The 25,280-nt window shown below is 54.5% G+C and overlaps 6 protein-coding genes across 6 annotated transcripts; 4 read left to right on the top strand and 2 right to left on the bottom strand.

Moving 5' to 3' along the window:
- Window positions 1-268: 268 nt before the first annotated feature.
- Window positions 269-1,540, bottom strand: NCS57_00573900 (4-hydroxyphenylpyruvate dioxygenase; the record flags this gene model as incomplete). Its single annotated transcript, XM_053055651.1, has 1 exon — window positions 269-1,540. One exon carries the CDS (start codon window positions 1,538-1,540, stop codon window positions 269-271), a length of 1,272 nt encoding a protein of 423 aa, XP_052914606.1.
- A 957-nt stretch (window positions 1,541-2,497) lies between these two features.
- NCS57_00573800 (uncharacterized protein) lies at window positions 2,498-3,481 on the top strand (the record flags this gene model as incomplete). Its single annotated transcript, XM_053055650.1, has 1 exon — window positions 2,498-3,481. The coding sequence occupies exon 1, from the start codon at window positions 2,675-2,677 to the stop codon at window positions 3,479-3,481; it is 807 nt and encodes a 268-aa protein (XP_052914605.1). The 5' UTR covers window positions 2,498-2,674.
- A 584-nt stretch (window positions 3,482-4,065) lies between these two features.
- NCS57_00573700 (60S ribosomal protein L27-A) lies at window positions 4,066-4,849 on the top strand (the record flags this gene model as incomplete). Its single annotated transcript, XM_053055649.1, has 3 exons — window positions 4,066-4,191; window positions 4,398-4,734; window positions 4,842-4,849. Exons 1-3 carry the CDS (start codon window positions 4,129-4,131, stop codon window positions 4,847-4,849), a joined length of 408 nt encoding a protein of 135 aa, XP_052914604.1. The 5' UTR covers window positions 4,066-4,128.
- Window positions 4,850-5,664: 815 nt separating this feature from the next.
- NCS57_00573600 (TPT domain-containing protein) lies at window positions 5,665-7,046 on the bottom strand (the record flags this gene model as incomplete). Its single annotated transcript, XM_053055648.1, has 4 exons — window positions 5,665-6,048; window positions 6,101-6,732; window positions 6,789-6,856; window positions 6,916-7,046. 4 exons carry the CDS (start codon window positions 7,044-7,046, stop codon window positions 5,665-5,667), a joined length of 1,215 nt encoding a protein of 404 aa, XP_052914603.1.
- A 4,592-nt stretch (window positions 7,047-11,638) lies between these two features.
- Window positions 11,639-13,484, top strand: NCS57_00573500 (uncharacterized protein; the record flags this gene model as incomplete). Its single annotated transcript, XM_053055647.1, has 5 exons — window positions 11,639-11,649; window positions 11,760-11,829; window positions 11,890-11,970; window positions 12,030-12,380; window positions 12,444-13,484. The coding sequence occupies 5 exons, from the start codon at window positions 11,639-11,641 to the stop codon at window positions 13,482-13,484; spliced, it is 1,554 nt and encodes a 517-aa protein (XP_052914602.1).
- Window positions 13,485-15,888: 2,404 nt separating this feature from the next.
- NCS57_00573400 (uncharacterized protein) lies at window positions 15,889-23,733 on the top strand (the record flags this gene model as incomplete). The annotated part of the gene is made up of 3 exons (XM_053055646.1): window positions 15,889-16,019; window positions 16,101-23,001; window positions 23,053-23,733. 3 exons carry the CDS (start codon window positions 15,889-15,891, stop codon window positions 23,731-23,733), a joined length of 7,713 nt encoding a protein of 2,570 aa, XP_052914601.1.
- Between the last annotated feature and the right edge of the window lie 1,547 nt (window positions 23,734-25,280).

Raw genomic sequence — 25,280 nt, 5'->3', positions numbered from 1 at the left:
TTTGTTTTATTTATTTATTGGACCATGATATAGGGGCACGAGGCCCTTCAGTCCCAGGTCAGCTCGCATAGCCAGACTAAGCGTTAATAGACGACCATGAAATCGTAACCTCGTCTCATTTTTGGGCTTCCTCATCTGTGCCATCCTCCAATAGTCTCTCGCGCAATTGCTATGGGAAGATGCCTCAACAGGAACAAAACAGATAGTCACATAACCGCAGCGCTTGCGTGTGTGTGGTATGTTGCAGAAAACAAAATCACGGCTTCATCTACAGGTTGCCGCGCTCAGCCTGCTCACGCTCAATGGCCTCGAACAAGCTCTTGAAGTTGCCAGCGCCGAAGCCGTCAAAGTCGTTGCGCTGGATAATCTCGATGAAGACGGTGGGGCGGTCCATCAGGGGCTTGGTGAAGAGCTGGAGGAGGTAGCCGCCCTCGTCGTAGTCGATGAGGATGTTGAGGCGCTCGAGAGTCTCGAACTCCTCCTTGAGCTCCCAGTTGCGGCGCTCGGTCTTGAGGCGCTGGCGCATGGCGGTGTAGTATGTCGAGGGAACGTCGATGAACTCGACGCCTCGGGCGCGGAGGGCAGACACGGAGGTGATGATGTCCGGGGTGAGGAGGGCGATGTGCTGGACGCCAGGGCCCGAGTTGAAGATGACGTACTCCTCGATCTGGGACTTCTTCTTGCCGGGGGCAGGCTCGTTGATGGGCATCTTGACGACGTTGTTGGGAGAAGCCATGACGATGGAGCTCAGGGCCGAGAACTCAGTGCAGATCTGCGAGTCGTCCACGGACCAGAAGCGGTGGAAGGACAGGCACTGCTCGTAGAAGGCGCAGGCCGAGACCATCTCGTTCCAGGACTGGTTGCCGACGCAGTGGTCGATGCGAGCCAGGGGGACGTCCGGCATGGAGACAGAGGCGGTCTTCTTGTTGACTGCGCGGAAACCGGGGAGGAAGGGTCCGGTGTAGTTCTGGCGGGAGATCAGAGTGTGAGTGGTATCGCCGTATGTGCAGATGACGGCGGTAGAGACGGAGCCGTGCTCCTTATCCTTGGTAACCAAGGGGTCCTGGACGGCAATGGCGCCCTCCTCGACGGCCTTGTAGTATACACCCTCGACGTTGTCGACCTCAAAGGCAACATCCTTCACAGCATCGCCGTGGCGCTCGAGGTGGGCGTACATCTCCTTGAGGAGCTTCCGGTCCGACTTGGAGATGGGCTCATCGTCGGGGAAGTGGGCTTCGGATCGCAGGGGCGAGGTGAAGACGAAGCGGACATCGTTGTTGGCGACGACGTACGAGGCAAAGTACCGGCTGCCAGTCTCGAGGCCCTTGTAGGCGATGGTCTTGAAGCCGAACAGGCTGGTGTAATACGAGGCGGCCTGCTTGGCGTTGCCAACCCACCAGGTTATGTGGTCATAGCCGGTGAAGTTGGGAGGAGGCTGGACAGCGAGGCCGTCTGCCTGGGAGAGAGCAGAAGCAGTGGCAGTAGTCGAAGGCTGAGCAGCCCGCTGAGGAGGAGAGTTGGTGATAGCAGAAGGGGCCATTGACACACAGACGGGACGATGGAAGATGGATTGGTAATTCAAGATAGGGGGTTGGGCGTTTGGAGGCTTGGAGTTCAAGTCAGATGGGATAGATATCCTGATGATAGTGGCTTCGAGGAGCTAAAGAGGCTTGATTGTGAGGGTGTTGAGATCTGCAGATACCAGCAAGATGGAGGGCATCTTGGGTCATATATAAAAGAGTTTGACAGTCAACCAGGCCCCGGCTTAAGACATTTGCCATGAGGCATGAAGCCCTGTTTCTTTGACACCTTTCCCGGAAAGTCTCCGCCATAGAAGGCATTGTGCGGCCCGAGTCACTTGTCAGGATAAGCAAGCAACAGCGGGCCAACATCCTTTCAACAGGATCCTGCGGCAACACCCTAGAGGCAGGTAACATCGCCGTGAGGCCCAATGGTATCGACGGCATAAGAAAGCGATTCCGTCGACTCAACCCTGGGCGAGCCGCCGTGGCAGGGCCGGGGTCACGAGCGGGGATTCCGCGTCAGACGACGGTCCAACTGATATCATCGGCGGGCAAGCTATGGCCTCCAAGGCGTCAATTCTCCCCCAATTGACCAAGCTGATGGGCGGTAGTGCCGAACGTAGTTGTTGAAGGTTGCGAGGCATCGCCTGCGGAAAGCTCCCGGCCGAGACTCCCGCGGCGCCGCCAACCGCCCCAAGCCGACGTTGGCCGTGATCCGCCAATCGACGCCTCCACGGCTTTCCGGACGGGAGCGCAACCACTTGTCGTTCGCCGGCGCACCCTATCGAGCACTGCGGAACTGTCAGCAACTGCTCGGCAGAAGGACCCTGGTAATCTGAGAAATGCGGAGTGTTGGCGCCTGCGTAGATCGCCTCCCCCGCTAGAGCCGAGAGGTTCCTTGCTGATATCGGTGGCTTATCCACTCGGCCAACGTCGACCGTGATAGATATCTAGAATGCTTGCCCGTCCTTCGAAGCACTTGCACTTGCTGCCGTTGTCTCGTATCATACCGGCTTTGCGAACATTCCAGAAAAGAGGCTTGCCAGAGACAAAACGTTGAGAACGGGGTCTCTGTCTTGTTGAATACCTTTGACGTCCTACTCTTTCTCTCTTCCTCTTCTTCCAAGTCGCCACCAATCTCAGCCTTCACGATGACTTGTGTATCTTTGAGCAAGCACGACATCAATGTCCTTGAGAAGATCAAGGACCCTGAGTCAAACCCTTATGCTGGCATCGTTCTTGACTCCTCACTGCCCCGCGATCCAAACATCACAGACACCGGCGTGTATGAGCGGGTGGTTGAGAAGGAGCGTGAGATCATCCGCTCAATTCAGAAGCTCGAGATCCAGCTCAAGGACCTTGGCCTCGATCAGGGCAGGGATGCTGCGGTCAACGGCTACCGAGAGTGCCTCTCAGCCATCGAGGACATGATCTCGGAGCACCCGAACTATGCCAGTGCCAGGAACAACCGAGTACAGATCTTCAGACGGCTCTACGGAGACGCCATCCTCCTCTCAGAGACCTCAGACAACACAATGCCCTTGATCGAAAACCCCGATACGACTGAAAAGAGAAGGGTTGTTGCCACAGCCTTGAATGACATGGAGACGTCTATTGCGCTTCTGTCGCCATCCTCACCAACCGCCCCAATCTCGCCTCAGGCCGCACGTACGCTCTCAATGGCACACACTCAAAGAGCAGCTGTGTACCTCAAGACGGCAAAACTGTTGCTGCATCGCTCATTGGACGTTGACCAAGACCTTCGGGAATCCAAATGGGAGAAGCTGGACTTTGAAGAGGCTGCGTCTCGAGACCTTGCACTTGGTGGCCGATATGGGAACCAGATTGCCAAGGGTCTGGCCGTCAGTGTCAACCCAACAGCAAAGCTGTGCGGACAGATTGTTAGAGAAGCGATGAAGAAGGAATACGGCCCGTCTTTTGGTGATTTTAAGAGTTGAAAATGGAATTAGTTTAGAGTAGGATACCCGGTGAATAAAAGCCATCAAGATATCGGACCAGAGTTGACCATGGGATGAGACAAGACATGGCAGTGTTGAATTAGGATGACTTGGAAGGGAAGCCAATTCGTCTAGATGAGATTGAATTAGTTTCCATCCAGAAGCCAACATTAAATCGTATAATTACCGTCGTGCAGCCTCAATTGTCTGCTCGGTAGTTCGGCCCTTGTCCTTTTCCTCGCGGTTGATTCTTGTTACAGCCGCTGAAAGGCCAATCAGGACCCCAAAGATGGGATCAGCCACGCGGGAGATGATATAAGTCGGCGCAGCAGGCATATTGACTCAATTTCTGTTGAGGAAACTCGGAGAGACCGTAGAGTTGAGGTTGATTCTATCTCTCTTTGCTATGGAGCCTTTCGTTCTGGAAGATGCCGATGGGTCACGGAACGGAAGACGGTCCCTTGAGCGTGCACGGGCCACAATCGGGGCGGGCTTAGCGGTCCTAGTATGTCATGTGACTTGGCACACTCGCTTGCCCCAAATTATCCAAACCCACAAACCCGACAATTTTACTCCCAAATTCCGATCACGGTTCACGACGCCCAACTAACTTCATACCAGCACAATCCGACTACCCACCGGACAAGATGAAGTTCCTCAAGGTCGGCCGAGTCGCCATCATCACCCGCGGCAGATACGCCGGCAAGAAGGTACGACGCCCGCGACGTTGCTCGCTGCCATCCTCTCGAGTTTTTTGCGCCATCCGATGAACATAGGGCTGGGGGAGGAAAAAAGTTGCCATGTTTGTGGTGGGCGGCGAGGAGGCGCAGAACAGGAGAACAGCGACGTGCTGGATGCTGCCATTTGGTTCATCATTGTCAAAAGATCGGATTGCTGACTTGAATCGCTTCAACAGGTTGTCATCATCCAGCCCGTTGACAACGGCAACAAGCCTCACCCTTTCGGCCACGCCCTGGTTGCCGGCATTGAGCGCTACCCCTCCAAGATCACCCGCCGCATGTCCAAGACCCGCCAGGAGAAGCGAAACAAGATCAAGCCCTTCATCAAGGTCATCAACTACAACCACTTGATGCCCACCCGCTACACCCTGGAGCTTGAGGGCCTCAAGGGCTCCCTCTCCAACGACACCTTCAAGGAGGTTTCCCAGCGCGAGGACGCCAAGAAGACTGTCAAGAAGGTTCTCGAGGAGCGATACACCAGCGGCAAGAACCGATGGTTCTTCACCCCTCTCAGTACGTTTTGCTGCTGTCCCTCTCCCCCCATCAGGACTGCCGTCTCTGCTGTGGGGTGGAATAGGGCAAGGACATACCCACAGGACCCAGGCTAACAACGTCAACAGAGTTTTAAAAAGATCGTTTCTCCATCACGGTTAGGGAGTTGGCGGGATGTAAAGAGCATCGATTGGCATTAAGGAACCCCGGTTTTTATGGGCTCAATATCAAGTTTCTTAAAAATCAGATCTCTCTTTGCGGCGTGACTGTAGCGTCAAAATACAACGCGAATCGGACGGACGTGTTGGCCCCGACTGAAAGGACATCGGTGGGGAGTTGCTGTGCTGGTGTTATCTATCCCAAGAGGTCATGGTCATGGCAAATGCAAATAGGCCCCGGCGACTTTGCTTGACGGTCAATGTCGGTGAGGTAGTCCAATAAAAGAAATGAAGCAAAAAATTCACCGTCAAATTTCACTTTGTGCAACACAACGAACGCAACACAACACAACGCATGAAACAACGCAAGAGACAGAATGATTATAGGACTTGATGTTTTTTTGTTGCCCATTTCATTTCTACATGTCTATGGCCAAACGCCGTCTAAAGTTACATATCAATTAGACCTTTCGTGATGCGGTTCATGCTCGCGACCGCGACCTCGCGCTCTGCGCCCAGCTCTATGGCTTTACACTTCATAATACCTCCCCAGCCCTCAAGTCAAACAGAATATGTCAAAAAGTTTCCAATCAGCAGAAAGGCCCGACCAGTCAACGTGACTATGTACGCGATCATGCTCGGTTCGTGGTGTTAAAAAGGGGGAGAAACATAAGGAAATAATAAGAGAAAAAAAAGGGGTTCCTTAGATCGCCGTTCGCCCCGTAAAGTAAACGCCTCGGCGCAACATTTCTTGAGGGTTGCGAGTCCCATTGGCACCGTGCATTACAACATTTTAAGACCGTTGGGCCTCGTTCATTCCGAAACGGTTCGTCACCTCGTTAGCCAGCCTGGTGGGGTCATACTCGGGGGTGTAGCCAGGGGCAAGGCCTCCGAACATGGCGAAGATGACGAAGCCGGTGAAGATGATGATGGTGAGCTTGCGGAGGATGGGCTTACGAGCACCAAACTCGGCCCACTGTCGGTTGGCATCAGCGACGTGAGCCTTGATCTGCTCGTAGCCAAGCTTGTAGTAGACCATGCCACCCAGAGCAATGGAGTAACCGAAGAACTGGAGACCAGTAACCTGGGTACCCCAGATGATCATGGAGGCGGCAACAAGCAGGATATCCTTGAGGACACCGCAGAGGGTCAGGACGACGGCCGAGGTCTTGCCAATCTGTGGAGGGAGTTAGTGGGATTCGATCTAGTTGCAGACTCGGAAAACATACCAGGAAGACGACAGACACGTTCAGCATGAAGGCGCAGAGACCGTTCAGGAAGAAGGTGAAGAGACCGACGTTGTAGACCTCGGCCATGGAGCACTTGGGAATCTCCCAAACCAGAGCAACGGCACCGTTCATGACCACGCAGATGGGAGCGAAGTAGTACAGAGAGACCAGGGGGTCCATCTTGAAGTCAGCGGAGCTCAGCAGGCGCTGGACCATGGTGAGTCGGAGAGCCTCAAAGATGATACCACCGATCTGGTACAAAACACCAATGGTCACGAAGTGGATTTCGCCGAAGGACGCAATGATGACACCGACAACAATGGCCGAGACGTTGAGGAACTGCTTCAGGTTGGGGGCGGAAACGCCGAGGACCCAGCCAGAGATGAGAACAGCAACGGGAGTAGTGGCCTTGAGCATCTGGATGAAGGCAACCGAGAGGTAGAGATATGTCAGGTTTCCGCAGATCAGACTCAAACTGAAAAAGACACCAATGGGGACGACAGCGCGCATGTAGACGCGAGGCGTCATCTTGACGGTCTTTCGGCCATCAAGGAAGTGAGTCCATCGGGCGAGGATCTGGGTGACAACGGTCGCAAAGGTCAAGTGGTAGGTGGTGAGGATGACGGGGTAGCCTGGAGTTTCGCATGTCAGCTAGGAGACAGATCGAGGGACGATTCGAGGAGCGTACGGAAGTTGAGGGTGTCGAGAAGCCATTTGTTGAACAGAATGACTGAAGAACTGAAACCAATCCAGGCACTGCATCGTCTGGTTAGCAAGTCGCGCGCCGTGAGGGTCGATCCGAGAGAAGAACTGACACAACGTAGAAGGTAGGGTGAATCGAGGCGCGAGCAGACTGCTTCTCGAGGCTGGGGTTGACAGTGGGAAGAACGGGAGTGGCGGAGCGAGGCGTCTCGCCAGAGACGCGGATCTTTTCGTCAGCCGACATTGTGAGTGCTTTCTAGAGATGCAAAGATCTAGAGTTGAGCTGGTTGAGACCGGTTGATGGAAACGGCGAGGTTGTTGATAAGAGGCCCTTGAAGACAGATTTTAGGGGGGACGCGCAAACGAGCGGACGGACAGCCGAGTCCTGCAACGGGATCGAATTGGGAAAGGCGAGGGGTGCCTGTTATGCAATTGGCGGGGCCCTGAGAGACAAGGTCTCGAAGAAAAGAAACGAAAAAAGGCGACTTGCGAGCACAAAAAGCTTGACTTTGAGGAGGCTGGCAAGGGGCAAGAGAAGGACTGAAGAGAAACAAGAGAGCAAGACAAGAAAATCGTCCCTGGTTCTGGAAGAAGAAGAAAAGGGAGGGAGAAGCGAGGAGGGAGTGGGCGAGGAGACGGGAGGGTAAAAGAAAAGAAAGGGATAGGCCAGGTATCTAGTAGGCTAGGGGAGGGGTGGGTGTTCAGGTCGGGTCAGTTAGTGGACAGTCCAGGGTGAGGCGCGGCAATTAATAAAATAAAACCAAAAAAAAAAAGGGTTTTTTTTTTCTGCTCTGGAAATTGGCCTCTCACGTACGCCAGTGGCTCTGGGCTTGGTTATTTCCAGGCTACTTCTGGGTATGGATACGGGTGCTAGACGAGCCAACACCCAGCGCAACCCAGTTTTAAACACGAACAATTGGACAGTAGAATTTCGTGTTGGTAGTGGAGAGCATGTACCAATACCGCCGGACCCCCAGCGAACACGAAGCTCGCCTGGACGCGTGTTCAGGGGTTGAAGATCCAGGGACTTTGACGGGAGGCGACTCGTGGTTGGAAGTACCGTATACATTTCCGACTGATGCTATTCAGGGGTGCAACCGCTGCGAACCTTTTCCCGGCTGGAGCCATTGCCCTCCTCCACTGGCGAATCAATCCGCCCACGTTCGGAGATCGTCAGATAAGCAGAGCCGGCCTAGCTTGACACTGTGCGCTGACTGTACCCTCCCCCTCCGTACGGCTATGGCATCCCCGAGTCCTGGGATGACGGGCTGGACGAGGATGGAATGCAGGTGGTTGATTAGGTGGCTTCGGTCATGGACGGAGAAACAACTGCGCCCCTGAGAGTGAGAGTGAGAGTGAGAGTGAGAGCCGTATCCCGTGCTTGAGTATCATGACCAACGGTGCAATCATGATTCTATCTGACACTCCAGATAGGGAGTTTCCATCCTTTCTAACCCCTTTGTCATTCACCACCTGCATATTCGTACTCTGGTCCCTGGTCTGGCGTGTCATGATCTCTCGGCCGCCCCGCGCCGGCTCCGTCAGCCTTTCAGGGAGACAGATACTAGATCTCAGGAACCTTAGCCCTTTCAGCTGTCGTAGATGGCGGGAGATCTAGATGCGATCATGCAAACAGCAGCAGCCAGTGGCGTGCGATCGGGAAAGGAAAAAAAAAGGCTTTTTCTGGTGAACCAGTTTCTGGCAGAGACAAGCAAGCCATCTATCTATTCAGTTCCTGGGTCGGAAGACGCACCACACGCCAAGGCTTCCTGCTGCATTCCCGCGATGGCCTCTCATCAATGCCCACCCTCCAAGGCCGGATGACAAGCGCCATCGCGCCCCGTCCCGTCTCCATTTCTCGCGTCAAAACGTAGCGAGGCGCGTTGCATTCTTGAGCCTCTACCCGTTGGCATGGAGGTGTGTCCCGACGGACAAGCCAAGAGGCTATTGACTGGGCAATGTCTTGATGATCTCGGATGAAAGGTTTCGTGATTATCCAAGTTCCTGGTATAACCCAGATCAGCATGTTTATTTACCTATTGCGAAATGCGTCCGAAAGAGCTTCCTTATACTTCAACCCAGTAGATCTCTCTTTCCCGTTCAGCATTCTTCATCTCACAAGCTCACAACTACATAACTATCAAAGTCTTGGCATTGAAAGATAAACAAGATCGAGTTCTGGCTTGCTCTTGGCAAGCATTGTCCACATCTCCGCAAACCAGAGCCATCCATGCACTCTCCATCTCTCCTCTGGACTTGGCTTTCAGTTAAGCACAGAGACGGGGCCTCTCCGGGACCCATTAAACATCATGAAGATGTCATGTATATCCGTGGAGCACCAACCCACATGTACCGGTACATCTCAATAAAAGGGGGTTTCTGTCAAGCTGGGCTGGGGGGGCCTCTCCCTGCGTCCCCCCGGCTAGAGGACAGCTGAAGGTACACCAGATGCCAAGTGACATTCATTCTCTGGCGTTTATCTGCCGCGCGGTCTGCAAGGAAGAGAGTATCGAATCCCTCCTGAAACATCAGCAGTCATCCTCCCGTCAACCCGAGGACCAAGTATTAGATAGTTGTGGTTCAGAGGCTCAAGGCTGAACCAAGGCTGGCGTCCACTGCGAGTCTCGCCAGCCACATGCGGCTTTCATGTTGGCCAGACTAGCGGCAGGACGATCCCGTTGCTGATCTGCTCTTCGGTTTCAGACCTGAAGCATCCGCTCTCCGTTAGAGGCCCCAAACATCCCAGTGGACCTGGGTGCCTCGGGACGATGAGCATGTTGACCCGTTGATATATCTGGGTCTGATGACGCTCGTTGGACGGTGGTGACGACGCTTCCTGCGTGTGCTCAAACCTCGTTGCTTTGCCCGTTGTCTCCCGTGTCTGTTTCAAGGTGGGTTCCATGAGCCGATGTCGCGGGAGCAAAAGCCGTGATCATCGCTCGACAACGGAGAAAAGAGCCAAAGACAGAAGTAGCAGGCGGCCGGCCACGTACAATGTGCAATGAATGAATGAATATCCCGCCATATGGGCGAACAAGGGGTTTGGTCCGAGTTAAGATTACAATTCTCCCTCGTCATCATGTAGCTCTCGTCTATCTCGGTCGTAGATGGCGATATTGAACGAACCGAGTGGCGCTGAACGGAGGCAGCGACTCGCTCGTCCAAGACTATTGGACAATGTTGAAGGAGGCTGAGTTGACTTGCTGCTGTAGGGCATATCTCCCTCCTTCCAACCTCCCCCCACCCATCCATCCATCCAACCAACGTGCTACCCCTGACCTGACCTGGCGTTGTATTGCTCTTGGTGCAGCTGTAAGCAACTAGACAGACAGACAGACATGTGCCCGGCCGTTGTCCGTCGCGAGAAATCTGGTGCGAGGGAGGACACGGACTGTTCGAGTACGAAAAAGGCGACGGCGAGGTCGTCTGAATTACCGATACGAGGTGTTTGCCATGACGGGCAATGCCCCAACCTCAAACCAAGATGAGACGGTGACACGAGCGCTCTCGGCTAAGACGATGAGCATGGGGAACTTCTGGCAGCCAAATTGGACAATGTGACAGAGAGGCGATTGGGAGTGGGCGCGACATGGATTGGCCAGCGAACCACGTCGACGAGCGTGCTGTTAAGGCCACGTTCACAGCATCTTGCCATGGAAAGCTGCAGCTCTAGCCCTGCCCTGCCAAAGGTGGAATTACATCTCATCTTAGGAAATTGCGGCGAGCCTTGGTGCCAGTGGATCTTGAGAGAAAGCGGCGGCTATCGAGCTACCCGTCTTCTGTTTGGCTCCAGCTCTTGGGATGTTTCCAGGGCTGCGTGATAAGGATGAGTGAGCAGATCAGCGATGGATGGCAAGCTGATTGTTTGCTCTCTGGTTCATTGGACAGGGAGGAGGTGCGTCAGGTAAATTAACTTACGGGAGAGGGCAGCATCAGATTGAGTCCCCTAGGGATTCTAATATTGGGCATTGTCTCGATGCATCTATTCGCGGAGAGGCAGGACAGGGAAGGCTTGGGTCAACCAACCTGAACTTTCTGAAGGTCAAGGCGGGAGCCACTAAAAGAGCCAAGCTTCCCGTCCATCCCCGTCGACGGCGGCACAGTGCCTGTTGCATCTATAGCGCATCGGGCCAGATTTCATGCACTAACAGAGGGCCCATCGACATGCTATTGCTTGGAACCAAACCAATTCCACTCATTGCTGCTGGAAATCAAGCTTACGCCAGAGAACGGGTGGCGGCGGTGGGATGGTTATGGATGGAGGGACATGTTGACGTGCGACATGGACGGCCTGGACCCTTTGAAGGGAACCGTTGGAGATGGTGACGGGTTCGCAGTAAAGAGGGTTTGGTCCCACGAGGCCGTTTCGACTTGCATCTGCTACCTAGGTACGCAGTATCTATCACTATCTCCATCTCCATCTCGCCCATTACTCGACATCAGTCCCTAGGTAATGAAGCGGTGCCAACTCTTGAGCCACCCACCCACTCCCCTTCCACCTAAAGACCCAGGGGTCGGGGTCCAGTGTGGTGTGGGCCCCTTGACCCTCCCCTGGATGGAAGGCTCCAAAATAATTTTAGCCCCGCCATCCAAAGTTGCCCATGGTTGCGGCGGTCAGTCTCCTTTTCTGCCAGCCTCCACTCCTTGGTCTGCGATCACCATCAATAATATCTACAGCAACCACAGGACTCTGATCCTCTCGCTGTTCCTTCGTTGTCCTGTAAAGCTTCATCCTTCTACCAGTCGCTCGGTTCCTCGTCGGCGTCTGCGCATCTGTCTGCTTTCAGCTTCGTCTTCAAAGTTTCTACTCCAAGAACTTTTTCGAAATCCCCCACCATGGCCGACGTGTGAGTTGCTTTTGCGCCCGCCCCTGCTTGAGCCAGCTTGATTGCTTGCAGCTGCATGCTCGAGCAATTGCTTTACGAAAGACAGCATGCTAACATCTGCTCTTCAACAGTAACGTTGATGTCCTCGTCATTGGCATGGGACCTACTGGTCTCGGTGCTGCCAAGCGTCTCAACCACATCGTATGCGCTCACCGCCAGCTCCCACATTCACGCTTCCAACTCGACTGACCGCACCTACAGAACGGCCCTTCATGGCTGATTGTCGACTCTGCCGACAAGGCTGGTGGTCTTGCCGGCACTGATGTCACCCCCGAGGGTTTCGTAAGTTGAACCTGCGCCGTCATCGACCACGAAACACCGCTGACCGTCGAATCCTCCAGCTCTACGATGTCGGTGGCCATGTCATCTTCTCCCACTACAAGTACTTCGACGACTGCCTCGACGAGGCCCTCCCCAAGGAGGATGACTGGTACACCCACCAGCGCATCTCCTACGTCCGCTACAAGGGTCTCTGGGTCCCCTACCCCTTCCAGAACAACATCTCCATGCTCCCCAAGGAGGACCAGGTCAAGTGCATTGACGGTATCATCGACTCGGCTCTCGAGTGCCGCGTCGCCAACACCAAGCCCAAGGACTTTGACGAGTGGATTGTGCGCATGATGGGTGAGGGTATTGCCAACATCTTCATGCGACCTTACAACTACAAGGTCTGGGCCGTTCCCACCACCAAGGTAAGCCAGCAGAACCTATCGCCGCAGATCGCCCAGGACCCTCGCAGCTAACAAAACCCTCAGATGCAATGCCAGTGGCTCGGTGAGCGTGTCGCTGCTCCTGACGCCAAGCTCGTCACCAAGAACGTCATCCTGGGCAAGGTCGCTGGTAACTGGGGTCCCAACGCTACCTTCCGATTCCCTGCCCGCGACGGTACCGGTGGTATCTGGACCGCCGTTGCTGAGACTATTCCTCAGGAGAAGAAGCGCTTCGGCAAGAGCGGTGAGGTCACCAAGGTCGATGCCAAGAGCAAGATCGTCCACTTCGCCGACGGTAGCACCATTGGCTACAACAAGCTCGTCAACACCATGGCTGTTGACCACCTCGCCGAGAAGATTGGCGATGAGGAGCTCATCAGCCTCACCAAGGGTCTCTACTACTCCACCACCCACGTCGTTGGCGTTGGTATCCGAGGTGAGCGCCCTGAGCGCATCGGTGACAAGTGCTGGCTGTACTTCCCCGAGGACAACTGCCCCTTCTACCGTGCCACCATCTTCTCCAACTACTCCCCCTACAACCAGCCTCAGGCCGATGCCAAGCTTCCCACTCTCTACCTCGCCAACGGCGAGCCTGCCGAGTCTGACGAGGCTAAGGAGGGTCCTTACTGGTCCATCATGCTGGAGGTTTCCCAGTCCACCATGAAGCCCGTCGATGTTGAGAACCTCCTTAAGGACAGCATCCAGGGTCTCATCAACACTGATATGATCAAGCCCGAGGACGAGATCGTCTCTACCTACCACCGCGCTTTCGACCACGGTTACCCCACCCCCACCCTGGAGCGTGAGGGCGTCCTCAAGCAGCTTCTCCCCAAGCTCGAGAGCATGGACATCCTCTCCCGTGGCCGATTCGGCAGCTGGCGATACGAGGTCGGCAACCAGGACCACTCGTTCATGCTCGGTGTGGAGGCCGTCGATGCCATCCACAGCGGTGCTGTCGAGCTGACCCTCAACTACCCCGACTTTGTCAACAGCCGCCAGAACACCGAGCGACGCCTCACCCAGAACTTTGTGTTCACTCCTCCCCAGGCCAACGGCACCAAGGACCTGCCCAGCCACAGCCGCTAAGGCCTCGGGCTCTGTAAATGGCGACCGTTTTTGTTCCGGGGGATGGAAGCAACTACGTGAGCAATCCAACATTGAACGCGTTTTGTGATTTTTTGAAGACATGTGCATAAGGAAACCATACCATCCAAGTGGGAAGCGACCTAGCATCTCAGGGCATGATGAATGAGGATTTAGGATTGATGATGGGAGAAAAGACGGCTGCTGGTGAGGGTTCCCAGCTGGCATGGATACAGGGTTGCCGCAGGAGGGTGCGGACGGAGGTTCATGATAGAGGATAGAACAGGATCCTTTCTCTTAGGATTAGACGAATGAACGGATTGTCCTATAAACATACATAATACTATACATTTTTTAAATAGACACCACTGCGTTTGTTTATTCGTTATGTCGTCCATGTTGATCTTTTCGTCTTGTTAACTCAGCTTGATTCCCTGCTGTCATCGGCGATCGGTGGCATTTTTGGCCGACCTGCCAGACATGATTCAAGATGGGTGGTGTCAACCTGCGGCGCGGAATGTTTTGGTGACATTCAATTTGTCTGCCACTTACATCATTGAGTAACAAGCGACCAGGGAATGTCTTGAATCAGTCATGACAGAAAGCAGAAGCTGAAAGTGCAAAATTGAAGGTCTTTTTCGTCTTACAGCTGAGAATATCTAAAGGGACGTCTACAGCAAGTAGTAACTTTTTTGTAAGCGCTTAGTCGAATCGTCAAGGCGAGCTAAGATGTCTTGATCCAAGTGCCTATCTTCAGCGGAGAAGGATGAAAAAGAAGGGCATTTTTCGGCGCCCCCGTCGACGGGATAGCGGCGCCACAAGGGTCCATCTTTCAGCCGAAATTTGACAATCTTCAGAGGGTTCAGCCAGAAGCCTGACTGCCTACGGTGAGGAAAAAGAGTTTGGGGGTTCTTCTGGCGCAGAGGCGCCTGGAGAAATTTTCTAGCTTCTGCGCCTTGAGCCAAAACAGAAGGGATGGGCAAAGTCGATGGATCCGAGGCTCTTGCTCCGTATCGTCGGTGCCCAAGCGGGAACGGCGGCAGTGGGCGAGACGAGGTGAGGCGAGCGGCGGCAGTTTTGCAGAGCTGGAGATGCAGCTGTACACGAGGAATTGTGATGGCAGTGGTGATAGGGCAGGCTTGCATTTGAGGTTCATGATGGTGGTGAAGGTGGAGTCGGGGGGGAGTAGCACGTATGATGGTGGTCAGTCTAGAGGACGGTCCATGGAAGCACGGATAGAAGGCGTCAAGTGTCTCAGAGATGATGGGCTTGAACCAGAGCATCGGTAGGGTTGCTACGGCGGGAAAGGAGAAGAGGAGGGAGGTTGGAACGGCCCAAGTCTGGTATGCTATAACAGCTTGACATATGGCACCAGGGAGAATAACAAGGTTATTCGTCTCTTCTTCTAGCAAGCTGAGGAGCCCGGCCCAAAAAACCAGCTGCCAAACCGGAAGCTACCCTTGTTGGCCTTGCATCCATCACCCACTTGGCAGGATCCTGGAACCAGGCTCGTGAACAGGACTTGGACCCTGGGTATCATCTAGAAGTCCCACCGTCCATTCACAACCACCCAAGTTTAGTTTTTCAAAAAGAACAAGAAACCCTTCCGCTGAAACATCCCATCTCTCCCGTCCCTGTTTGCCCTCGTGAGCTTGACCTGGCCTGGGAATCCCCCCGTCAGAAACGGCCCGGACAGTCCGCTAATCTGCTGGACTGCACCCAATCCGCCAATCCACCACCCAAAAACCACTTTGACCCGTCATTTGCACTTGGGGGGGCGGGAACTTGAATCCACCACCACAAAGTCCACTCGCTCGTAGTCTACATCCCGTCCGCCATACTACAGTACAGTGCCTACCTACCCAGATCTAGGTAGCCAATCCACCTCTTCTCGGCGACCACCACCACCGTCTTGTCTGTCTCCAGACATCGCCGGTTGGCATTATATCTTGTCCTCTGCGGCATCAGCCACCACCTCCGCCCTCCGAACGTCGGCAGCCTCGACCTGTGGCTCCCCCTCACCGCGGCCCTATCGTCATCTTGGACTCTCCTCCAACGCCTCATCCTAGAGAGTCCCACCTCCCTCGTCTGATATATCCCGACCAAGGCGCAGATCCCGCAACATCCCAGATCCTGCCCTCGCACTGCCTCCAGGAACATTTGAGGCTCAAGCTTCCCTCAGACCTGTCACCTCTAGATCCCGGCCCATCTAGTCGCCCTCTAGCCCTCGACGACTGCAAATCACCTACACCACCACCACCGCCGACCGATCTTCGAGGATGGGCGCTTCACATTCGCGTGGCTCAAACCTTTACTGAATGCGAATGCCCGCTTCCCGCTGTCTACCCGTCCTGCTGCCGACGTCGAGTGCCACGCCCGCGCGGTGCGCAGCTGTTCGCGCTCCATCATGGACGGCGTGTCCCTCGTCTCCGACGACCTCCTCGATCCGCCGCCTCGACTCTACGAGCGACTACGCCAAATAGCCGGTTATACATGGGACGAGAACCAGTTGCCATTCCACTCTTCCTATGATTACTGGTAAGTGCGCTCTCGAGGCGCGCCTCACAGGCTACCAGTCCTCGTGCCCTCGTCACAATCTTGATTTCTAACCCACCCCAGGCATGTCTTTGGAACCCGCTTCGTCTCTCCATTCTCCCCTCCCTCAAGCTCTCACAATGCCTCGAGTCCAGGATCCATCTTGAAGTTCCATTCTGGCCGGCCATCGCCGTCGGAACCTTATCCCTCGGCCTCGAGCGACACCACCGATTTACCGGCAATCACACCTCCAGCTTCGGTACCCTCGAATGTATCCAATGATGCCCCCTACGTCGAAGAGCAAGTCGTTGCTCGCATATCCTTCCATGCCCTCCGAGAAGAGCGCGCTTTTCACATCGCCAAGAGTCTAACGGCAGACTCGGATCCGAATGGGCAACATATCGTGAAGCCACTCGACCTAATTAGGCTGAACCCTCTTCCAGGCGACCGCGCACCCGTCATTGTTGCCATCTATCAACATCCCGGCCCCAATTATCTCCTCGAGGTCCTTGACATGGGCCCAGCCTACTACAGAGCCCGTACTGTAGGAGAGACATTTACATCGCTTCGCAAAAACGAGCCCGAACTACACGACCCGATCTCCTTGCAGTACTTTCTCGATTTTGCCATCGGTGCAGCACAATGCCTCGAGGTTCTTCACCACGGTCTGGGCATGATTCATGGCGAGATTCGAGGCGATGCGTTTCACTTCAACGCTGAAGATGGGCAGGTCAAAATACTATCATTTGGGTCCGGAATACGCTCATTTGAGCATGGCTTGACAAGTAGTGGGTGGTCGACTCTCTCCAAAGAACTTGGCGCTCGAAACAAGCTCCTCTACATTAGCCCCGAACAAACAGGGCGAATGCCCGCAGAACCAGACAGCCGGACTGACATATATTCCCTGGGTGTCTTGTTCTGGACGCTGTTGACCCAGAAACCCGTTTTCGACGGTGACAGCCCTCTCGACATTGTCCAGGGAGTTCTCGGGCGCAGGATACCCAATGTGTCGACCGTACGACTGGACATTCCCGACGTGGTTGGAAGAATTATTCAGAAATGCACAGCCAAGAATGTTACTGACCGTTACCATTCGGCGAGCGGGCTTCGTCACGATCTGGTCAAGGTTCAGGAGTTCCTGGGCGACGGGGATTGGTTGGCGCTTAAGGAGTGGAAGATTGGAACCAAGGATGTATCGTCCTTTTTCATGCTTCCTACCATCATGATCGGTCGCCAACGGGAGCAGGCTGAGCTTGTCAAGGTCATTGATCGTGTTGCCAAGGCTCATTCCATGACTCTAAAGGGCGGCAGCAACCGCTTCTCTGACGGCTCAAGCTTGTCAAACGAGGTGGCTGCTTTCGACGACATCTCAAGCGAGGGAGCGAGCTCTATTGATGGTACCAACCGTCGAAGTGGTTCTTTTACTCATACAGCGTCCTCAGATCCTAAACTACCAAAGACTACCTTTCACCCGTTCTTCTCGGATACCCAGACGAATTCTGGCGATACCATCTCATCTTCGCCATCAGGCGCTTTCCCTCGGGTTGCCAAGCCGTGGGAGAGGCACCAATCCATCTCAATTGAGACTCGCAGTCTCGTTGATAGCACCGGAGCGGAATCACAGAATCGTCACAGCCTAGTAGAGTCAACCGCGTCGAGCCTTTCCAGGCAGCTGGGGTCAGCCAAGTTCCGCCGTCGTGATCACTGCGAGGTTGTGGCGATCGAGGGTGCTGGAGGACTGGGGAAGAGCTGTCTCGTCCAGAGTGTTCTTGCAGAGGCCAGGAGACGAGGTTATTGCGCAACAGCGAAATTCGATACTGCAAGAAGAACAGCCTTTGGACCACTGCTTAAGTTGTTATCGTCCCTGTTCAAGCAGGTCTGGGGCGAGAGAAATACAGAGACTCCTTTTCACCAGGGGCTCAAGCAGTTCGTCCGCCCTGTCTGGCCCATGCTGCACCGGTTACTAGGGCTTCCCGAGTTCCTCCTTGGCCCTCCTGAGGTCAATCCTGGGCGGTCAATCTCCTCGTCTCAGCACCTTTACCTGAAGAGCAATGGGAAGGCTGGACTGAAGCGCCGTGGTTCTTCTCCGGGATGTTCGCCTGGCCCTGTTGCGAGAAACCCTAGCATCGCTTCTCAGTCATCACAGGATTTTCTCCGAGCCGGCACATCTACCAAGACCATGCGATTGATGAACATTTTCTTGGACGTCCTTCGAGTGTTCACGGCACACAAGTTCATATGCTTCTGTTTGGATGACCTCCACTTTGCCGACGATGAGTCCCTCGAGCTCATTTCTCAAATCATTGCTTCGAGGATGAAGATGGTCATCATTGTCACATACCGAACAGAGGAATTCACATGGGAGAAGATCCAGAGCATCGTTCACCCCCCTGAGTCGGACGAGTTTCCCCGCTCTGGTGGCCCCCTGGTCACTCGGATCACTTTGTCAGCTCTCTCTGAAGACGACATTGTTCAATACGTCTCGACAACGCTCTGTAGGCCCATGGACGAAGTCCTCCCTCTCGCTCTCGTTCTGCAATCCAAGACAGCAGGCAATCCATTCTACATGCGAGAGATGCTGAGTGCCTGTTACCGAAAGCGGTGCATTTGGTACGATTACAGGGACAGCCAATGGCATTATGACCTAGACAGACTCTTCGAGCAGTTTCAAGGGGAGAAGGACTACGATGTGCTCGACACGGGTTTCATTACGCACAGGTTGACCGAACTGCCGGCAGCAGCCCGGACTTTGCTCGCCTGGGCGGCTCTTATCGGCAACTCGTTCTCGTTCGAGCTCATTTGCCACCTGATGGGCGGTGAATTCGATTATCACGAAGACGACTGGGGATCATGTTGCCCGACCTTTGCACACAAGAGCTACTCGCAGGGTGAAGCCATCGCTGGCCTTCAGGCGGCCATCCAGGCCTACATAATCGTACCTAGCGAGTCAGATGATCGGTTCCGATTCGCTCACGATCGATACATCCATGCGTCTTCAGACTTGCAAGAGTGCAACTCCCGAAAGATGCACTTCATCATTGCACAAACACTCCAGAAGTACTATGCCGGCGAATCTAGGCAACGAGACAGCACAGCTTCTCATATCTGCGAGGCGGTCGACATCATCAAGCGACGGATTCCAAGCCGTCATGAGTACCGCAAGCTGTTGACAGATTGCGCGCAAGCTGCTGCAGAGAGTGGCGCGAAGCCAACCGCAGCCAAGTACTACAGCACAGCAGTTGCGCTTCTTCAGGACAACCCCTGGACTGAGGGCAAAGACGACGTTTCGTATGACGAGACGATGCAACTCTACCTTAGGGCGGCCGAGTGCTATCTGTACATGGGCCATTATGCCCCGGCGAGCGAAACACTGGCCACCATCTTTGCCAACTCGAAGACAGCTTTCGACAAGGCACCAGCATATGTTCTGCAGTCAAGGGTATATGCCCAGAACGGCGACTCGTCTCAGGCTCTTGTCTCCCTCAAGGAATGCCTGGTCGAGCTGGGGGTTTCGGTGGATGAGGACCCAACCTTCCAGACTTGCGACGCGAAGTTTGAGCGCCTTTCCATCCAGATTCAAACCATGGATCGGGCCGAGCTGGTCAGCTACAACCAGGCCGAGGATCCAAGTGTCGCTTCTATCGGAGCAGTCCTCGCCGAGACCATTAGTGCTGCTTGGTGGAGCGATGGTCTACGATATTACAATCTTACTCTCACCATGGTAGAGATGCACCTCCAACGGGGTGCGTACCCACAATCTGGCATGGGTTTCCTCTATCTCGCCATGATCTCTCTCTCGCGGTTCAACATGACACAGTTCGCTGTGGATCTAGGTATCGCCGCTCAAGAGCTGCTCTATCAGTCTCGAGACGCCTTCTCACTCGCTCGCGGCTTGATGCTTCACCCGATGTGCATTGGACATGTTCACATGACGATGCCCACAATCATGGCACAGATGGAAGATGCTGTTGAGTATGCATCAGTTGCTGGCGACCGGATATCGACCATCATGAGCTACGGAGTGTCTGCCCTGTTCAAGTTCTTCAGCAACGAGAACTGCGCAGATCTCGAAGGGTTCTGCCAGTACGGCTGCGAGGAGATTCCGAACTGGTACACCGATTCTAGGGGTGGGTCGGTTCTCATCGCCGTTAGGCAGCTCTGCCGTGCCCTTCAGGGCAAGACTCGCATTCGCATCGCCTCGGAGGTGATGAATGACGAGCAGCACAACTCGGAGTGCTACAAGAAGTGGTTGCTTAGCGGCAATCGCCAGAGCAATCGATCCATCCTCTTCTACGAGAGCTTCGAGATGATACCCCTATACCTCTATGGCCATTACGAGCGTGCCGTTGAGCTTGGGAAGAAGTCTACTGATAACCTGACCATGCTCTGGTCCTCACGCAACAGCAGGATGATATTACTATTCTATGGCTTGGCCCTTGCCGGACGGTTGCTGCAACAGATGCAGGTTCCCTGCTCGCCTACTGAAGACTTTGCCTCGCAGGCCGAGGAGGTCATTGGGGAGCTGCGTCGCTTCGTGAGGATGATTGATGAATGGGCACTTGTCTCAGATATCAACTACCTTTGCTGGTCGAAGCTGCTCCAGGCTCAGATTGCAGAGTTATCCAAGGACCACGGAACCGCCATCCAGCACTACGAGCACGCTCTAGACCACGCCACTGAGTACGATGCTGTGTTTGATGAGGCTCTGGGCAACTATCTCATGGCAGGTCTCTTCATCCGACGAAAGGCACGCCGGTCTGCTCGTGCGGCACTCGTGGAAGCTGTTAGCTTGTTCCGACAGATGGGTGCCAACGGAGTTTCAAAGGCCATCGAAGAGGAGCATAGTCTCCTCCTACATGGGCCAACAAGAAGCCACCGAACCACCGACATGGGCGTACAGACTGACTTTGTTGCCGACGCGACGTCGGTCCAGTATCGAGCTGTGGATGGCGAAGACGGAGGAGATCTGACACACATCACTTCCAACAACATGAACATGACTGACCTGAAGGGAGAGCGCATAGGGGCGTGGCGAGGTTCAATGAACATGCAGGCTGAGCCTGGGGCAGGGTTGCCTGCTCTCGATATGATCGACCTCCATGCCATCCTGGTGTCCTCGCAGGTCATATCGTCGGTGCTGCAGGTGGACGAGCTGCTCAAGACCATGTGCGACGTCATCCTCCAAACCTGCGGCGGCTCAGCGACACGTGCCGCCATAGTCGTCCAGGAGAACGACTCGGACTCGTGGTGCGTAGCTGCCAGCGGTGACCCCGAGAGAGGTGCTTCAGCCCACATACCAGGCATACCCTTGTCAGGGACGTCGCTGATAGCCGAGAATGTTGTTCTCTACTGCACTCGCTTCCTGGAGTCGGTCTTTGTTCCCGACTTGATAGCTGATGAGCGGTTCGGCAACGTCAACCAATCCTGGCTGCAGAGAAACCCTGTTGGCAAAGGGATCATCGCCATCCCCATCTGTCACGGTAACAAGCCGCTTCTGGGGGTCTTGTATCTTGAGGGCGAGCCCGGTGCCTTCACTGATCGCAATGTCACTGTGTTGCAGCTCCTCGTCAACCAGATCGGCATTAGCTACTCCAACGCACTCGCCATGAAGAATGTCGAGAAGATCTCGGCAGAGAACCGATCCATGGTGGCAGTTCAGAAGCGCGCTCTAGCCAAGGCTCTTGCGGCCGAGACAAAGGCCAAGGATGCAGAGGCGGAAGCGAAGCGCAATGTCAAGCTCGCTGAGGAAGCCGCCAAGGCAAAGTCCATCTTCCTGGCCAATGTCTCTCACGAACTTCGCACTCCTCTCAACGGCGTGATTGGCAACTCGGAACTGCTTCGTGACAGCGTCCTGGATAAAGACCAGCTCGAGATGGCAGACTCGATCCGTGTCTCTGCTGACCTGCTGCTAACTGTCATCAACGACATCCTCGACTTCTCCAAGATGGAGGCGGACAAGATGAAGCTATACATCATCGCTTTCAACCCAGAAGACATGGTCCGCGAGGTGGTCAGGGCCGTATCGTACAGCAATCGTGAAAAGACTTCCAAGAAGAACGTCAAGATCGTGCAAGATATCAACCTGCCGCCCATGCTGATCTACGGCGACCCCATTCGCCTCCATCAAGTTCTTGGCAATCTTATTGGAAACAGCCTCAAGTTCACTGAGGATGGCTCCATCACCATCGGGGCCCGTCTCGACAAGGAGACCAAGGAGCATGCCATGCTCACCTTCTGGGTCCGAGATACAGGCATCGGCATCCCCCCTCAGCAGCTGGCCAAACTTTTCCAGCCCTTCAGTCAGGCTGACGCTAGCACAGCAAGAAAGTATGGCGGAAGCGGCTTAGGTCTTAGTATCTGCAAGTCCCTCATCGAGACCATGATGAAGGGCAAGATTCGGCTTGAGAGCGAGGAGAATGTGGGCACGACAGCTTGGTTCACAGTGACATTCGAGAAGGCCAAGTCGGATGTCGCTGCTGGTGACGCCCAATCCAAGACGACGCCTCCCATCGACCGATACTCGGCCACCACTTCTCCTCTGGAGCGGGCTGACTCGCCCAACCCATACCTGGACCTGTCCAAGGTGCCCAAGGAACAGGTTCGCATCTGCGTGGCTGAAGACAACCCCATCAACCAGAAGATCGCCATCCAGTACGTGCAGCGGCTGGGCTACAAAGGAGTCGTGGCCTATGACAATGGTCTCAAGGCGGTCGAGGGGCTCCGGCAGAAGGCCAAGGAGGGCAAGCCATATCACGTCGTCTTGATGGATGTCCAGATGCCGGTCCTAGATGGCTATGAAGCGACAAAGCTGATTCGAAAGGACTCGCTGGATGCGGTGCGCAAGATCCTGGTCATCGCAATGACTGCCTCTGCGATCCAGGGCGACAGAGAGAAGTGCCTGGCTGCTGGCATGAATGACTATCTCGCCAAACCTGTCCGGTCAGAAGTGCTGAAAAAGAAACTCGACGCATATCTCAGCACTGAAGTGAGTAGCATTGCAGCGTCCAGAGAGAGGACTTGAACTAATAGCTTGCAGCATGCCCCAAACAGCACAGCGCAGACTCATTCGGCACCTCACCCAGCGCCTCAACCAGCGGCCCCGAGCCCTCAGCCAAGTACCAACTCCAACTCCAACTCTCACGGGCCCAACAGAACTATTGTTCTCCCGCCTCCAGTTGTCCAACCAACTCCCAGGGCAGCAAAGCCATCCACTACAGTCTCGGACCCCATGCAAGAAGAGGCTGTATTCAATCAACCAATCGACTACACTTCCTTGCAGGCGCAAGATAGCCCCGTCTACAGCAAAGAACATGCTCATGCCCCAGAGCCGGCACCATTGACCATACGGGACAGCTCGCCACACTCGACAACCGCCGCTGCACTCAGCCGTGTGTCGAGCGACAGCCGCTCAGTGGACTTTGCGCCTACGGTGGACGGCGCTCCTCAGCAGCAGCAGCATAAGCGTCTGCCTCGGAAGCTTACCAAGAATAGGCGGAACAGCGAGTCAAACAGCGAGAGGCCTTCCCTGGTTGGCACCCCGGCCGACAAGACCAAGGGTCTCCTCAAGAAGGCCCCCCAGCGACAAAGCTCGACAAGCCTCGTCGAGGACGGTCAAAAGGCCGAGAATACCCCATTCGGGACCTCGAAGGACCCCAGCAAGCGCAGCAGCTTCACTTCCACGGGCTCGTCGATCAAGGACCGACTCTTCCCTCACTAGGTTGATGGGGAGGATCCTGCCACAGACGATCTTGCGTCTGCAAGGGACGAGGCGGCGTGATCAAACAAGAGAAGAGTCATGCTCAGTTTCCTTGATCTCGATGGCATCACGATACATTGCATACCCAAAATCTTTTTTTTCAACCACACACACACGTACAACAAGACGAAGCAGGCACAGGACCAGGCAGTCGACGAAAAAGCCTCTCCTGATTGAAACAGATTAGATGATTATGAAGAGAGGGCGAGAGCACCAGACGACAAAACAATACAATAGATGGGACGGCAGAACGCATCCATTTGTACTACACCCCTATTATCTGCCATTGGGCGTGCTCTGGATAGGTATGGATACTTGTTGTTCACTTGTTTATTTTCAGCGAGGAGCATTCGACAAGGACGGCTGGCTATGGCTATGGCTACAAGGAAGGTATGAAAGGGCGAACGGAAAGAGAAGGGTGTGGGAGGGGCTTTTTTGTTTCTATTCAAATGGTCCACGGAGGAAGGATTGGGAATCAAGGGAATGAATGATTGTGTGTGTGGATGGTCGTTTGGGGCTGGTTGCGAGATACCTCCTTGTTGCCTTTGTTCCCTTTTTTAAGAAAGAATTCACTGAATCGGTATAGACAGCATCCTACGCGACGCTATGCACTTGCTCGCCAAAGAATTGTCATGATTGCCGATGCTTTGCTGCTGCTTACCAGTTTGCCCCCCCAATGCTTGTTTGGAGCGCCTTGTGGGAATTCCAGCATAAAGCTCCTTGGTGGAATCTCTGTAAAGACAAGGCCGCGGACCTCGCCTGAGATGCATACGTACCGTACTGCCCACACCCAGTCACTGGCGACGCTAGAGAGCGGACCCGTCCGGCCGGTGTGGATATCTTTGACCATGCCCTCTAACTCTTTGCAAATCTTGGTGTTGCGCCCATGTCGTGATCACTACCAAGTAGGAATGCCGGTAGTCAACTCCTACTCCATTGGGACGGGGAGGGTGGGTTGAGAAGCATGGCACTATGACCGCTCATGGGCTCTGATCGACATCGGCAACACGAGAAGCAAGGAAAAGAAAGGAAAAGAAGAGAAAAGCAAGAGAAAATGCGAAACGCCACATGGGAGAGGCACGCGCTAGCGGCCGTTGGCGACGACGGCGGCGGCGCGTGTGTGAGCATCGGCGTCCGAGATTAGATGAGACGGGTTACGTATGTCTATGTACCATGTACGAAAGAAGGCCTTGGAGATACCAGACAAGGAGGACCTGGAGCAGCAGAAAGCAAGAAAGAGATGACATGCATACAATTGATGAAAACAGTCGCTTGTTGGAATCAAGGCCGTCGTTGTCGTGTAAGCTGACATGATCAAGACACAATGCGGCTCCAATGAACGAACGAACGAACCCCGAGAGATGCTTCAATACTCGACTCACCAGGTCAAGGCATAGCGAGCGCCATTGCCATGTGGAGAAGACGAGTCTAATCTTCAGCTCGCAATGTGCAAGCCCACGCAGGTCTAGACGACCGAACGGCAATGCTTGCGAGCAGGTTCCATCACG

The sequence above is a fragment of the Fusarium keratoplasticum genome, chromosome 4 (genome assembly GCF_025433545.1).
Source record: "Fusarium keratoplasticum isolate Fu6.1 chromosome 4, whole genome shotgun sequence".
In the NCBI taxonomy this organism is placed as follows: Eukaryota; Fungi; Ascomycota; class Sordariomycetes; order Hypocreales; family Nectriaceae; genus Fusarium; species Fusarium keratoplasticum.
The sequence above is the reverse complement of the archived record's forward strand: the minus strand, read 5'-3'. Positions and strand labels throughout refer to the sequence as shown.